Genomic DNA, 16,953 nt, shown 5'->3' with positions numbered 1-16,953 from the left:
ACATCTTTCCAATCTGAAATAACCTTTACATCTGCCCTTTCTTTTCTCTTATATCTTAAATCACAGTTAAAATCTTCCACTACTATAATTTGCATATTCAAACTAACATACTCAATCATTTTTCTAAAAAATAATCTCTCTTTGTTTCATAATGTGTATGCATAAAATGTGATCACCCTATATATTTGGTTCTTCCAGCTTATATCCACTATTAATATGCTTCCTAGTACTACTAATGTGTAATCCCAAATTTCTATAGCTTCTTTACATAGAATTGCTTTGCCTTAGCATTTTTCTTCTCGTATATTCATGAAACCTTACCGTCCCATAACTCATTTACTTGCATTATTTCTTTGTCTATCATTATTCTTCTGTCTATTAATATTATGATATCCATATCTAATGATCTACACCATTCCAATATGTCTAATCTTTGTTGAACATTCTTTATGCTGTTTACATTTATAGCTAGGATTCTCACATTATGGAAAAGTTTCTAATATTTTTATCCTTTTCCTTTTTTGTTTCCTCCTATCCCTGTATTTTTAAATTTGTGCTTTCTCTCTTTCACTCTGTTCCCAGTAGAATTTCTTTTACTTTTAACTCTTTTCCATTTATCTTCCCTTTCATCACTTGAATTACTCAATTCTTCTAGTTCTCCTTATTTTTCTATTTTTTTTTCCTTCATATATTCTTTTATTTCCATCTTTGTCTTCTCATTTCTATATTCTTTTTGTGTCTCTTCTATGTTATCTACTAAAGTAATCTCTCTTTCTTGGCCTACCTTTGTATCCTCTGGATAATTCTCTTTAACATTACAGTCCATCCATGACTGTCCAATTTTTCACACATTTCTGCTCACATTTTTTTGCTTCATGACCAGCTTTACCACAAATGAAACATACCACAAAAACACGTTTTTGGTTGACCCCAGTGTTTAACCAACCCCTTATTTCCCTCCACATTAATTATACTGGGCATATATATTATTTTGTCATTTTGCATTTGCAGTATAACACCACATTCTCATCCCCCAGTCCATAAACCTCTATTGTCATAAATCTTGGTAATGTCCATTACATCTCTACACACAGATTTTAAATAGTCTTTTAAACTGTCTCTTTCAACTTCAGTACAAAATTGTATGAATTTTTTTTTTACTTCTCTATTAAATGTTTATCCCGGGGTAGTGGTGCTGCAGTAGCGTTGTCGCCTCACAGCAAGACGTTGCCCCATTCGATTCTCAGCTAGAGCATCTTCTGTGTGGAGGCATGCGTGAATGAGCGTGCCTTCGTTGAAGGTTGTGCATCAGGGCTGGTAACTCGGTACGTAAAGATCCACTAAACTTCTTGTATTCTGTCCATTATTTCACCCCATGACACTGTCTTTTCACTCTCCAGTTCACTCTGCTCAAATAATTATTTCAAATAAATATACCCCAACTCCTCTGACTGGAGTGTTGTAACAACACACTCAGGTATTGTAAAATCTGCTGCAAACAGATTTTGTTGAAATATCTCCTCCGAATCCATAATACCTACTTTGATTCCTTCTTTTTACCTTTTAACTGACTCTCCTTCACTTTTTCTCTCTTCTCTGTTCTCTTCACTCCAATTAACCTCCAATTCACTATTTAACATATTCAGGTTTTCTGCTGTTTAACAGCTCCAGTCATATCCAAAACCTGAAAACCACTTTCTTTTTTCTTCATGTTCAATCTTTGGCTTCCTGCTTCTCTGAGCCGCCTACACACATGGACCTGAAGACAAGAAGGGTAACAATGAATTGAGTCCCTGTTCGGAAAGAGTAGGGGACGTTCCTGTTGCCTTGATGAAAATTTCCCTAATCAGTATGAATACCACCTCTGATCTCCCCTGAAAAGATGTCACTGGCCTAGTAGGACTAACCTGTTCAAGAATGAGTAAATAAATAAATAAATAAAATGCAGATTATGTACGTTTACACTTTGGGTAAGAGACAGCTACCTTCAGTTCTGGACAGTACCACTTGTCCTCATTTCAGCCCCCAGAGTACTCATCAAATGCTTGTCAATAGTCACAGCGAACCAGTAGCTACAAGGAGTTAAGGTATTTCTCTTCTGGGACAATTGCTCCCACCAAGTCAATCCTGTCTCTTCCAGGGAGTCCATACTCACTTTGTTTATGTCTTTTGGAATTACAGTGAGCAGTATGAAGCCCCAGATGAAACCACTCAAATGCTGATATTCATTGAGTGCATGCTAGACACATATCCCTGCAGGGCATTTTATTCATCAAATAGAATCCTTTCTTTTCAGAATATAGTCAGTCAAGAGATGCAAACAGAAATTGTTCCTGCTTCTGTGTGGCCCAAGGCCTTGCATCATATAGCAGCCACAAACTACATGGTTCCAACTCCAGATTCTACATGAAGGTGCTGCAGTGGACTTAGGAGGTACATGGATGCTAATTTTCCAATCCAGTGTCACTTCCAGTAAGGCTGTCCAACAACTGAAAGGGTCACTTGAAGTGGTGTATTGACCCTATGAACATAATTGTGACAGACCTTTTTTAGCCACCATTTATTGTGGCCATCACCATGCATGCATCTGCCCAAGGATGGAAGGGCATTTCAAGGATAGACCACCCACAGCAATAAGTTACATATGACAGTAATGCAGTGCGATGGTTTCTCAGCAAGCAGGGAGGGACTTGCTATTATTATGCGTTAGGAAGCCATAAAGGTATAGAAGTGGAATATGTTTATGCACCACTATCTTACAACTAGTTACAGCCAATAATAATTAAATTCTTTTATGGAGAGGCTCAGCTTTTCTTTGCTGATGACTCACATGTGGCCTACACGTGAGTCAACAACATGGAAAATCTTACATTGCTGGGGCAAGCCTTACTGTGACTTATTTTCTCATTTTCTTTCCAAATTACATCAACATAAGAAAATACCTGCTATATTATATGGTTATTCACAAGCAACCTGGACTGCACCTGAAGAGAAGTGAGTCTATTAGAAAAGCTTCCCAACTGTTCGTTCAATTTTCCAAAAAGAAATTGAGCTGCAGCATTTGTAAAAGTAACCATACCCATGGGATCGACTGTGTGCAAAAAATTCTTCTACCAAAATTATAATAAGGCTTTACCTTCTATGCTGATAGCTCACTCAACTAGGGTCGTAGCTATCAAATCTTTCTTACTGAAGTGCATTCTTGAATTATAGTTTTGCAGCTGTTATGTGGGCTTCACTAGATAGTTTTGCATAACACTAGTAACCGGATGCAATCTCTAGATCTGGGACTTCATTTGGAGCCACAGTCATTAGGGATATGCTGTCATGAGGAGGACTGTTCAGGAGGATAAGCTTTAGATTCTGACTTAATGATTGATGAGAATACACCTTTTTTGCTTGAGATGCAGAACTTACGTACTTATGACATTAGAGTTGGATGACCAGGTCCAGTCTCCTCAAAATTAATGGCATGAAAATTATGGCCTTTCAAATAGATACCTAAAGTCACTTAGAGGCTAAACCTTTTATAAACTCATTTAAAAGGCATGTCATACAAATGCACAGGTACCAAAGCAGTATATAAAAGGAAAAATCAGTGTGGCAACATAGATAGCTGTAGGGCAATCGGTTGGTTATCTAACATGTGGAAGGTTATGAAAAATGATAGAAATTTAAAAGAATTTGAACGTCTATTAGTATGCATAAACAAAAGATAGATACGTTTCAGCCTTTAATCAGCTGTTTTACAATGTGGTAATGGCCATTGAAATTAATATACAGATAAATTATTTCATGTTTGCATTTGTAAACTGGATAGTGACTTCATTGTGTAATAGGAAATGGCAGATTGAGTATAGGGCTAACCAGGAAGATATTATAGGTTATGCTATCTGGGTGCCATGAAGATCTATAATAGGACTATACCTTTTCAGTTTATACATTTCCTATGTTAAAAACAAATCAAATGTTTTTCATTGTTTGTGTGCAGATGATCAGAAAGTGGAAAAGAATATTACCTAATAATAATATTAGACTATACCTTTTCAGTTTATACATTTCTTATGGTAAAAACAAATCAAATGTTTTTCATTGTTTGTGTGCAGATGATCAGAAAGTGGAAAAGAATATTACCAATAAAGAAGATCTGGAGAAATTTTCAATTAAACTTAGAGGAATTGTGTGCTTGGGCCAAGATACACACTATGAAAACTAGTGGTGATAAGACAAAACAATCTTAAGCCCATCACACTTGGAGAACTGGAGACAGATAGCACAGATTAATTTATTCAAGGATCCGGGAATTTGAGTTGATGATACAACACATTTAACCATCACACTGATAATGTACTGAAATAGTGAAATTATTGGTTGTAGTAGAAATGTTATTAAATTGAGGAACGTTGAACTGATGATGTCAATATATGCAAGTCTAATTAGACTAGAGAAGTTGAGTATGTTAATTTCTTTTTATTTCCAGTCACTAAAACTCAAAAATTAAGATTGGAGATAATGCAAGAGATGTTTACCAAGATGCAAAAAGACCTGGATACAATGCTGTATGAGGAAAGGCTCTCCAACCTGGAATTTTTCTCAGTAACCTATATGTACACATAAGGGAATTTGATACATTTATAATAAAGCTGCACAATATCCATTCTTGTGGGATGTATGGGCTTAAAAATGAGAGAAAACAGAGCACATAAAGTTTTGTAACATGTTTGGTAACTTCACACATTACACAGCACACATAAGTTGTAAAAGAGAAAACAAATCATTACAGCATTTTTCCTTTTCATACATTATACCATCTTGATTTCTTTCTTAAAACGTTTTATTCCATTTAACATACATAGATTGCTCAAGTCGTGTCTTCTCTGAAATTTCACTCCTGCTCCTCGACATTATTCTGCTTATATTCTTCCCATAGATTCCATGTATTTCTATGCAGCTTGCACCTTCCTTTCTCTGAAGATCCTACCTCCAATTATTTTTATCTCTTTTGCAGTTGAATTATATTTTGATTTCTGTTTTCTAATAATTGTTTTTTTGGCTGCAAACAGCATTAAACTTACTAGAGCCGTACTATGCCTAGGCAATTCTGTTTCTATTCCCCAGATCAAAACAATTGTTTTCTTAGATACAATAATTTGCTCTCCCAGCATTTCTGACAGAGTACCTTGTAGAGAATTTTTAAAGTCTACCAGCTTGTTGCTTTCCCAAAAAATATATTCCCAAGTACCTCTCTCTTTCCAGTCACATCTCCAACGATCACTGACTACAGGTAGAAAAAATCTTTGAAGTTACTTTGGGTTAAAAATACCTATGCAAACTCTTCCATGCAAAAATCCTAAATATTCTAGATTGTGTTGCATACTTGGGAGTCATAATAATATGCTTTTATTTATCCTTTAGTATAGTCCCTTCCATTTTAATTTTCCAGTATTTTCTAAAGTCTTCTAATTGATTCTTGTAGTTATTATGTATTGTTTTATATGCCCTCTACGCTCAAATGTAAACTCAACCAGAGCTGGTCTTTCATTTAGCACCCCCTCTTCCTTTCTGTTTGCCTATACTCTGTTATCAATCCCTGCTAGGGAATTCAGTCAAGCAAGTAAAGTTACTAAGAACTTTCAGGAAAAAATAGCAGGATGACATATTGATTTTCTGAGAGAGTTGTCACCACTTGGAAAGCAATGCCAGTAGAAATAAAGAACAGTAAAAGCCTAGCACGTATGTTAAATGGGGTGGAATGTTGCAAGGTATAATAGAATAAAGGGTCTAGGGCTTCTGCCTGAAAACTATATTGTATTGTACTGCAACATACCTACCATGCATGAGTATAGTTAGGGACTAGACGATTCAGCTATTGTTTTTGGTTCTTCCAGCTGTGCTGTAGACTAGCCCAATCTGAAGAGGAAACGTACATGCAGAACATTATGGGTAAATGGGGTTGGGTCCAGTAGCCTCAGAAATTTTAGATGCCAAGCTGCCCAAGTCCTTCTGGCCTTAGTCCTGATGTTTGGCTTGGATGGACATGCTCATTCAGGTTTAAGATTACGGTAAGTACATAATTTTCATTTATCTGTTTTGAATTTTTGAGAAAGTATTTTTCAGTACAGAATGTATACATTAATCAGTCTGTCAGTCCCTGAAATTTTAAAGACAAATTTACATGTTTGTTTTGTCTATTAGGATGTCCCAGTCAATCTGTGATGTCACAGATTGTTATAGAACAAGCTTAAATGGTAATATTTTTAATATTCTGAAGAGGCTGCCTGTTAAATGTGTCATTTGCCACCATAAGTCACGTGGAGTGTGTTGTTTTTCTTTAGGGGTTCTGCATGGTTGATGTGCAGTACCTACATTTGTAAGGTCTAAGCCTGATCTACTACATTTGGCTCTAAGCATGAGGTGAAGAAGTGTCAGCGGTAGAAAGAATTTTGCAAAAATGTCTAAAAAAAGGATAAGTGTGTGCCAGTTTATGGGCTTTGATGATAGTATTCAATCAGTACTGTTGATTCAAAGTGCTGATATTTAATATAATGCTGTTAAAGAAGGATCAGAAGTTTAAAGAATGATTTATAAAAGTATAAATCTGTTCATGGTGTGTGCTTGTATATATGTATATGTATCTGTGTGTGTGTATGTATGTGTATACATATATATATATATATATATATATATATATATATATATATATATATATATATATATACACACACACACACACACAGACACACACAGACACACACGCACACACGCACACACACAGGTACACTCACACATACGTGTATGTATATATATATATATATATATATGTGTGTGTGTGTGTGTATATATGTGTGTATATATGTATATATTTATTTATTTATATACAACTGAAAATCAGCAGATGAGTAAGAATGTGTTTTCATGGGGGGGGGGGGGGGGTAGCCAGTGTAATACATTTTAAACTTGAGAGATGGATTTGTGCTGTGTGGGAGAGGTACACTATAAAGTGACTTGAAATAACAGGGTTTCATTTTTGTGTTGTTGGTAGGCTTACATTTATGAGATACAGTAACCTCAGAATTTGAAAAATAAAATATAACACTCATATTTTTGTAAGTTCATAGGTTAATAGTAGACTATTGATCCAGAGACATATTTGCAGCATAGCCACAAGATTCCAAGTCATGAATGCCCACAGATATGAATAATTAACACCCACTTGGAACCCACTTTATTAAGGGTTTGTGAGGCAGACCTCTAGGGTATATTTAACACTTAACTTTGACCCTTTCATTGAGGGCTTGGAGTCATACCTGGAATGAATTTATGATTACCCATCCATTTATTCAGGTTACACTTAAAGAGGGTCAGGGGGGCTACTTAGTTTTACATCCAAAAAAGTATATTCCATAGAAGAGTGATTCCTTGGGAGAAATATTTGTCTTGTCAGCAGTCCTATTTATATTTCAGAGGAAATTTAGATCCCTTGAGCTGATGTTTTGGGTTTTACTTGTTTTGTGGATGTGTAGGAGGCCACATGGGCTGCACAGTGGTGCCAACAGGTAGCACTGGCACCTCACAGCAAGAGGTTCACCAGTTTGGGTCTCAGCTGGGGTGCCTTCTGTGTGGAATTTGCATGTCTTCATTCTGCGTGCTCTGGCCTATCACATTCCAAAAACATGCAGTAAGGCTGATAAGGGACTCTAAATTGCCCGTAGGTGTGACTGCATATTTGTGTGTGCGTGTGATATAGAACAAAGACTTAGCAACCTACATCCTTTTCCATACATCACCTTAAAAACTCTGCAGGTAGTGGTGGCTGTCCTCTGGATCACTGTAGGCTCATAAGAGTGCATGGAAACAAAAGGGTCTTATTAACCTGGATCTTTTGAGGCACTATATAGGCTCTATAAAGAGGTCTCCTCTCAGTAGTCTGTTGGAAACAGAGGAAGCACTTTAAGACAATCAGTGTCACTGAAGGAGGACATAGTCTTGATTATCTTGTTGAGTTAATGCTGTGGTCTCTCAATTTTAGTTATATGCTTAGACAAGTACATACCAGCATAGGCATTACTACATTATGGGCATGATAACGGAAGAGTAAAAAGGGACGATAACTTCTTTGAACCTTAAATATATACCCTTGGTGATCAGTCTGGCCAGATAAAAGGCTTTCTGAGTGACAGTGGATACATGGTGATTAAAGGGTAGTTCATTATCAGTGAAAGTGCCCAGGTTCTTGATGACTGAGTAATCTTTCAAAGGGGTGTCACTTATGTGGTAGGTGAATAGGTGCCCTTGGTTGCTAAAGGACACAGTTTTGCATTTTTTGGTGTTTAGTGGAAGGCCTTGGTCCATTACTGTGGTCAGTGCAGCTCCACACAGTAAACAGTAGACAAGAAAACAAAAGAACCAATGGAAAGCAAGATAAACCTGAAGCTAAATTGTTAACAACAATGTAGAATGTGCAACGATTATTCCAGCTCTCACTTAGATTAACTACCACTCTGTCTGAAGATAACCTATACCTGGCCAAATGGATTAACTGTGAAAACAGAGAAGGAAGTAAAACAATGCAGGAAAACAGTTTGAAATGCCAAAAAATAGTTAAGTGATTTAAGTGCAAATACACACACGTGCACACTTGCATACACACGCAGACACACGCGCGTGTACACACACACACACACACACACACACACACACACACACACACACACACACACACACACTACTTTTCTGAGTTTTTCTGAAAATCAACAGGTCCAGAAGCACTTAGTCTAATCTTACAGTGAGTGTATGTAGGGGCAGTTCTATGCAGCCCTAGCAAGAAGTCAGGTAATATGGGGGAAAGCCCCCATGGTGCAATTTCAAGGGTATTTGTCCTACAAAAAAGCTTTTTATATGCTTTTTTCCATTTGTGTCTTTTCCTGTTTGGCGTAGCAGCAGAAGCACCCATGTTTCTGCATGTAGTACACTAGAGCTGGTAGTTATGAAAGCTTGCTGCTGAGCTACTGTGACATAAGCTTGATATCTTTAAGGAGACATAGTGGACCATTATAGAGGTTTTTCCATCTTTTTTATGTATGTTTTATTGAATAAAGACATGAATTGTCTGTGTGTGTATTAACTCTGGAGAGTTTTTTTGATACTGAGGGAATAGGCCTCCCTGTATCTTTTTAATATTTCTTTTTTGTGGGTACAGGTAGTGAGAATCTGTTGGCAGTTTGGGAGGAGTCTTTGAGTTTTCAGGCTTGGACCAGATTGTTTCCTTTGAAACTGTCAGTGGCATTTCAAGCCAGACTGTCATTATTTATTTTCAGAATCATTTTTTTTTTATTTTTGTATTTTTTTACATCTCTTTGTATGTCTAGTCATGCTGTTTTCCAAGTGACTTTGCTTAGAAATGATTGGAATTTTGGTTTGCATAAGCTGAAAAAAAAAGTAGAATCCATGTTTATTAAGTATTGTGCATTGTTAGTGTACCCAAACAATTCTCTGTGCTGTAGTTATTGTTTGAGGTTCTTGTTTTAAACTCTGCATTAAACATGCTTTACACACTTGCGTTACCCAGCCCAGTCAGGCTGCAGGATTTTCATAGACCGTTTCATAAAAGATTTATTGCATTTCTTTTGGGGCACAGGTATACTTAGCCATTAATTTACTATTATATTTCACCCCCCTGGGGTGCATACAAGCATCCTGTAATGCTCATCTTCTCGTGGATTTGCATTTACATAGTAAGTCACCTTAGGAAGCAGATGTACATTGTGACATGTGTTAGTACCTCATCTTTTTCCTTATTGTATGTAACTTCTTCTTCTTACGGCTTTTTCCCGGTTAGGGGCCGCCACAGCGGATCACCTGTCCACTCATGATTGGCAGTGGAGTTTTATGGTGTTGAGTTGCCAGCCCGGAGGCCAACCTTCCACAGAAGGCACACACATGCACGCAGTCACACCTAGGGCCAATTTAGAGTGTCCAATCCACCTACAGCATGTCTTTGGGATGTGGGAGGAAACCAGAGCACCCAGAGGAAACCCACGCAACCACAGGGAGGACATACAGACTCTGCACAGAAGGTACCCCAGCCGAGGATCGAACCAGAGAACCTCTTGCTGTGAGGTGACAACGCTAACTGCTGCACCACCGTGGCCACCCTCCTTATTGTATGTAACATTTCATCAAATTTATAGTTTGGTAGTGACTTCAGTATTTAGCATTGCTGTGGGATGGAGTGGTGATAATCAGAATTTAGATTTCTACAATTTGTTTTGTAGTAGACAAAGATTGTTTAATCCCAAAGTCTTTTAAATAAATGTATGTATGTATACTCCAGTTTCATATATTTAAAAAGTGATACCTGGATACTAATTTTGGAAGTATTGCCTTTCCAGTGCATCGTGATTTCAAGCCACGCAATATCCTCATCTCCCTGCCGAATGCCCATGGGAAAATAAGGGCTGTGATCTCAGACTTCGGTCTGTGTAAGAAATTGCCAGCTGGACGCCACAGTTTTAGCCTGCGCTCAGGTATACCAGGAACTGAAGGCTGGATTGCACCAGAAGTTCTATTAGAAGAACCCAAAGATAATCCTGTAAGTCACTAGTTACTAATTTCTTTAGCCATACTAAGGCAGTATGTTGTAGTGGCATTAACAGAAAATATTAGCTTACTGGTTAAGCAGTAGACTAGAAAATTGTAGACATGGCTATGAATCTCATAACCGTATTTTCCTTATTTTTCTCAATGTATATAAAATCACTATGAGTACAACTTTTTGTTCTGTTATAGCCTGTGTAAGCTCTGCGTCTCTTACTTAAGCTTCTGTTATTTTCTGAAAGTGTAAAGTTATGTAAAATATTACATATCTATAGTACTGATTATAGTATTTGTTGATGTCTTTCTGTTTTCCCTAAAATATTTGTATTTTGCTTTAAATTTGCAGTGATGCAAAACAGATCAGTCATGTAATGTTTCCATGAAGCTGCAGTCATAAGTGTTGTTGTGTATATCAGACTTATTTTATTTATAAAAAAAATAATCTTGCAAAAAAATGTCACACAGAATGTAGCATCTAAGCTTCAATCAGATAGAAAGGGTCTATATTAGAACACCGAACATTTGAAATGTCGAGTGTTCTAATATCGACCCGTTTTCAGCAAACGCCGAAAATATCAAAGTAACAGGAAACCAAATTCTTTCCTTGGGAAAGAATTTGATTGTCTGTTTCTGTTGCTTTGGTATTTTTAGCTTTCTGGTGGAAAGTTATGGGTCAGGTTCAGGTAAGTTTGCGATTGCATGGATGTGTGAGTTAGGCGGGTTAGGTGAGTTAGGGTGCAGGTCAGGTAAGTGTGCGATTGTGTGGACGTGTGGGTTAGGGCGGGTTAGGGTTAGGGCGCGGGTGAGGTGATTGTGCGATAGTGACGGACGTTAAGGTTAGGATTTGGGTTAAGGTAAGTGGATAGTTAGTGGTGTATGTATAGTTTAGTGTAGGGTTGGGTGTAAGAGTTTAGGTGTATGTGTGTGGATTGCTGTTTGTCTGATGTGCTTGTGCTGTGTGTATGTGTTTTGGAACAGCAAATTTTTTCCCTAGGAAAATATTTGCTGTTCCAAACGTTCGATGTTTTTTTTTTCGATTGCTACGGTTCGATATTAGAACACTCAACATTTTGATTGTTCAGTGTTCTAATACAGACCGATAAAAATGGTGCTCTGTAAAGCTTCAGCAAGCAAATGTAGGTAAGCAGTCTTACCATGACATATGTGCGGCACCATCTGCATGCCCCTGTATCCCAGTCGAGTTTGTATAGTGTACTCATTTATAATAGAGAGCTGCAGCATCATGCATATGTCTTTATTCTGAATCACATCATGTGAATATTTGATGTGAGAGTGTTCAATCTCGCTGTTTGTTCTTACACCTGGGTTCGGAGCCGATCCTCGGCTCCGTGTCGGCCACTTGGCAAAGCTCTGCATCGAGAAGAAGCTCGAGACCAACCTAACTCCCACAATCCCCCTCTGCCTTTACCTCAGATCTAGTTTGCCGCTGCAACGTTCGCATCATTTTTGATGAGCTCGGACCACCTCAAAGCTAAGATTAATTATTTCTTATATTTCTTATATTTTTCTTATAAAACATTTTCTTAAAGTTGACTGTGTGTGTGTGTGAGTAGTGTATTGAGGGTTTCTCGGTTCCGTATATAGTTTTTAGATACTTTATTAGAGTTATTCCCTCGGGGCCTACCCCACCCTTTAACTTTACTGGATTTGACTATTGGATTTGACTATTGTACAGGATTTGACAAATTTTTGCTGGATTGGACAAGTTTTACTGGATTGGACAATTGTACTGGCTATTTCACTGTTTACTGGATTTCACTTTGTAACATGTCTGAAAAAGCTAAATCAGGCTTCAAACGGTGCCAATGTGGACAGAAAATGTCTGTCACAGACAGTCATAGTTCCTGCGTCTACTGTTTTGGCCCTTTCCATCTGCAAGAAGACTGCTCCATCTGTCATTCTTTCAGTGGAAGGGTCATGACAGATAGGCGCAGGAAACTTATGGATAGGGGCCTTTTGAAGCCTGCATTACAAGAGGCTCTGGATGTATCAGACCAGACATCCAAATCCTCGAAGGAATCGAAGACGTCGGAGCCCAGGTCATCGGCTCCGAGCTCTTCGTTCAAAGTTCGATCACCGGTTCCACAGACTTCGGGGCCGAGTGTTGAACTGTTGTCAGTTACCGAGCCTCGAGTCTTGGAACCGGTGACGGAGCTTTCTCCTCCGGCACTTTTGAGGTCGGCTCCATCTTCGATTCCTTCGACTCGTTCTTCCAGGCCCCTCTCCGACACCAATGTAGACCGCGTGGTGCAGAAATTGATGGAGAATACGGCCTTGTCCAAACTCCTCTCTGTCTCCTCCCAGTTGGTGTCGAGACTCGAAGGCCTTCCCTTATCTCCACCTGTTCCTCCTCCGAGGCCTATCCAGTCTTCGGAGCCGGGAGAGGCTGATCTGGTGATTGTGGAGCCCTCGGTGCCGGAACCGTCTTTTTCTCGGTCGGCACCGTTCACCTCAACTCCGTCGGACCCAGTACCGGAGTCTCGGAGCCGAAGATCCATCCTTGGATCCGGGACTGAGAGTCGGACCGATGTTTCGGTTCCGACACTCCCTCTCGGGGCCTCGGCTCGGATCGACTCGGCTCCGTCCTCGGGGTCGATACCTTCGGTGCCTGTCTCGGGGATTCCTCCAATTTCTTCGGAACCGGGGGATGCCTCGACTCGGGACCTGGGGGCCTTCGACCTCATGAGGAAGGTGTTGTCTACTCAGACAACCACTTCAGCAGAAACAGCTTCTCCTTCCCATAAAGGACCGTTATCCTCCTCTGCACCCATGGCTACATCTAAGCGTCGAGCACCAGTGTCTCAGCCACCCCTAGAGGGTGCCCCCTCTTCCTCGGAGGCTTCATTGGATGCCCCCCCCCGAGGAAGTTCCGAGGAAAAGATTGTGTAAGAGGAGACACTTGGATTCTCCACAAGAATCCTTGACATCGGACACTGACTTGGATGAGTCAGAAGGGTCCACAAAATCACCCTCAGAGGATGTCTCCTTTTCTGACATCCTGGAGATCCTAAAACAGAGAGGTGATTGGCAATCCCTTCCCCCTTCTGAGGATGAGTCAGTTTTGCTGAAGGCATTCGGTGCTCGCCCTTCCTCCTCCTGGGTTACTCCGCCCTTCGATGAGTTGATGGAATTGATTGCTTGAAGGGCGTGGGAAGCACCTGACACGGTGGAGCCAGTCCCTAGAAAGCCTAATAAATATATTACTGCCCCCCAAGATAAGGCTTATCTGACAAAGGGAGTGCCAGTGGATGCTATGGTGGTGGCAGCGGCCACGAAAAAGGAGATGTCTGAATCTTCCTCATCTGTCCATCCGCCTAACAGAGATTCTAGGACTATGGACAGGTATGGGAAGCGCATTTTTAGTTCAGCGGCTTTTTCTATGCGATCCCTGAACTATTTGACCCACTTCACACGGTTACAGAGGGATCTAATCAAAGAGTTGGGAGATACCCTCCAGGGTACTACAGATGCTGCTGTCTCGGAGAAAGTTACAGCACATCTCAATACCCTTACATCTGTTGTGAACTCGTCCATGAGGTTGATCTCATACGCAGCCGAAGGATCGAGTAGGGCAGCGGCTTCAGCGATTGCTCTTCGTAGACAATCCTGGATGCGCTTATGTTCCTTTGTGGAAACCTTCAAGTCTTCCTTTACTAATGCCCCATTTGATGGTGCCACTCTCTTTGGCCCCAAAGTAAAGGAGACCCTTACCTGGTGTGAGCAAGAGGGAAAGACTCTGTCTGCTGTCGGAGTCCGTTTTTCCACCCCATCCAGACCGTACCCCAAAGGGCAACGTGGTGGAAAAATGTGGTTTCGAAAACCCCAAGGCTCTTTCCCAGGCACACAGGGTGATGCCCCCCCTAGAGGCAGAGGAGGGGGCAGAGGTGGAAGACGTCGCCCTGGTGGCAGAGGGGGTCTGCAAAACCAAGGTGACAGGGATACACCCCCTGGGAAACCTTTCCAGCACTCCTGAGAGGAGGCCCGACTGTCCTGCTCTGGAGGCAGTCGGAGGTCGCTTAGCTTTATACCCTCAGGCCTGGCAAAGTCTTACATCAGACAATTGGGTAAAAAGCACTGTTACCAGAGGTTACAGAATTCCCTTCCTATTGCCCCCAATTCCGTAGAAAAGACTCCCAGATGTGCCGCCCCATCTGCAAGGCCCTGCAGCTATAGAAATTTCAAAGCTGCTAGAAAAAAGAGTCATCCAACCAGTCCCAGCGGACCAAAGAGGATTCGGAACTTACTCAAGGTTCTTTTTAGTTCCAAAAAAGACAGGGGACTGGAGGCCAATTCTGGACCTAAGCAAACTCAATACCTTCATCAAGAAAGAAAAGTTCCGGATGGTCACGCTTCAATCGATCCTTCCATTCTTACAGAAGGACGACTGGATGTGCTCAATATATCTAAAGGACGCATACTACCACATCAAAATGGCCAGGGCATCCAGGGATCACTTGCGCTTCCGGCTGGGAGCCAGTCACTTTCAGTTTCGAGCCCTGCCCTTTGGTCTGACCTCAGCCCCCAGGGTTTTCACCAAATGTATGGCAGTGGTAGCGTCTCACTTGAGACGCCTGGGATTCCAGGTGTTTCCATATCTGGATGACTGGCTCCTTTCTGCCACCACCGAGCGTCGACTGATTCAGGCCAGGGATTACACACTACAACTTTGTGTTCATCTCGGAATTTCCGTAAATTTCGAAAAATCTTTACTACAGCCATCACAGCATATCTCATTCATAGGAGCAGAATTGGATATGCGTTGTTTAATTCTAAGGCTTCCTCCAGAAAGGATAGCCTCACTACAAAACCATATATCTCTTCTTCTGTCATCCAGAAAATCCCCAGCGAAACTGGTTCTGAAGGTTTTGGGTCTCATGGCAGCTTCTCTCATTGCGATACCCTTGGGAAGATTGCACATGAGAGTTCTTCAATGGCTACTGTTTGCACAATGGTCGTTCCAACAGTTACCCCTGACGCACGAAATTCACATCACAAACATATGCAAATCACACCTGGCTTGGTGGCTCCGGACTTGCAGTCTTTCCAGCGGAAGACCATTTGTGCTACCCACGCCGACAGCTACGGTGACCACGGACGCTTCCCTGATAGGGTGGGGGGGCATCTTTCAGGGACAGACAGTCCAAGGCGAATGGACCAATTTGGAGTACAATCTGCACATCAATGTTCTAGAGTTGAGGGCAGTGTTTCTAGCATTGCAACACTTTGCTCCCCTTCTTCCTCTAGGGACAATTGCAGTTCAGACGGACAACATGTCCGTAGTCTGGTACATAAACAAGCAAGGGGGAACCAAGTCTTATCAGCTATGCAGAGAGGCCATGAGAATCTAGCAATGGGTGGAGTCCACGGGTCGCTTTCTGATAGCAACGCACATCCCGGGGTTATCCAACGTCATAGCCGACAGGTTGAGCAGAGCTATCCTGTTACCTCATGAGTGGTCCCTCAAACAGTCAATTGCGAAGGAAATTTTTTGCAAGTGGGGCCAGCCTTCCTGCGATCTGTTTGCGTCTCCAATGAACGCCAAATGCAGAAGCTATTTTGCCCTATTACCCCCTCCAGGGGAAGTCCCCAGGGACGCTCTGGTTCACGATTGGCCCCCGGGTCTTCTTTACGCCTTTCCTCCCTTTCCCCTGATTGCAAAGTTTCTGCAGAAAGCCAACAACCTGCAAAGGACGATTATCCTCATTGCCCCATTCTGGCCTCGTCAAATCTGGTTTCCCTTTCTTCTGGCACACCGAATTCGGGAACCCTGGATCCTGGACCCGGAGCCGGATCTACTGACCCACTCGTCAGGGGCTCCCCACCTGTCGCTACTCTCCCTCAGACTAGCAGCTTGGCTGCTCCGCTTCCCTACTTAGCCAGGTCTGATCTTCTTTCCCCTGCAGTTCAGAATATACTAGTGGCTTCTCATAAAGCTTCCACTACAAAGACTTACACTAGTAAATGGAAGCGTTTTGTGCACTGGGCAAATACACAACAATTGGACCCCATGATAGCTCCTTTGAATAGGATCTTGGAGTTTTTGACCGAACTGTTCCACCAAGGAGCTTCTCCTGCCACTTTGAGAGTGCAATTGGCTGCCATTTCAAACTTTCATGTGGAAGAATGTGGGGCTCCTATTATGGCTCACAGACTTTGTAAGGCCTTTCTGAAAGGATCTTTCCATATTAGACCACCAGTTAGAACTCCTACATCACCTTGGAACTTAAACCTTCTCTTATCTCATCTGATGCTACCACCCTTTGAACCAGCCTCTTCCTGTCCTTTGAAATATTTGTCATGGAAGACCCTCTTTTTGGTGGCCATTACATTGGCCAG

At 41.1% G+C, this 16,953-nt stretch overlaps 1 protein-coding gene across 1 annotated transcript in view; it reads left to right on the top strand.

Moving 5' to 3' along the window:
• ERN2 (endoplasmic reticulum to nucleus signaling 2) overlaps window positions 1-16,953 on the top strand; it is an 886,535-nt gene that overhangs the window by 707,582 nt on the left and 162,000 nt on the right. The window contains exon 17 of the mRNA XM_044089233.1: window positions 10,392-10,591. Coding sequence (XP_043945168.1) covers window positions 10,392-10,591 — 200 coding nt within the window. The remainder of the gene's footprint in view (window positions 1-10,391; window positions 10,592-16,953) is intronic.

The sequence above is a fragment of the Protopterus annectens genome, chromosome 12.part0 (genome assembly GCF_019279795.1).
Source record: "Protopterus annectens isolate FY-2018-M chromosome 12.part0, PAN1.0, whole genome shotgun sequence".
NCBI lineage: Eukaryota > Metazoa > Chordata > Ceratodontiformes > Protopteridae > Protopterus > Protopterus annectens.
This window is presented reverse-complemented; position numbering and strand designations above follow the sequence as displayed.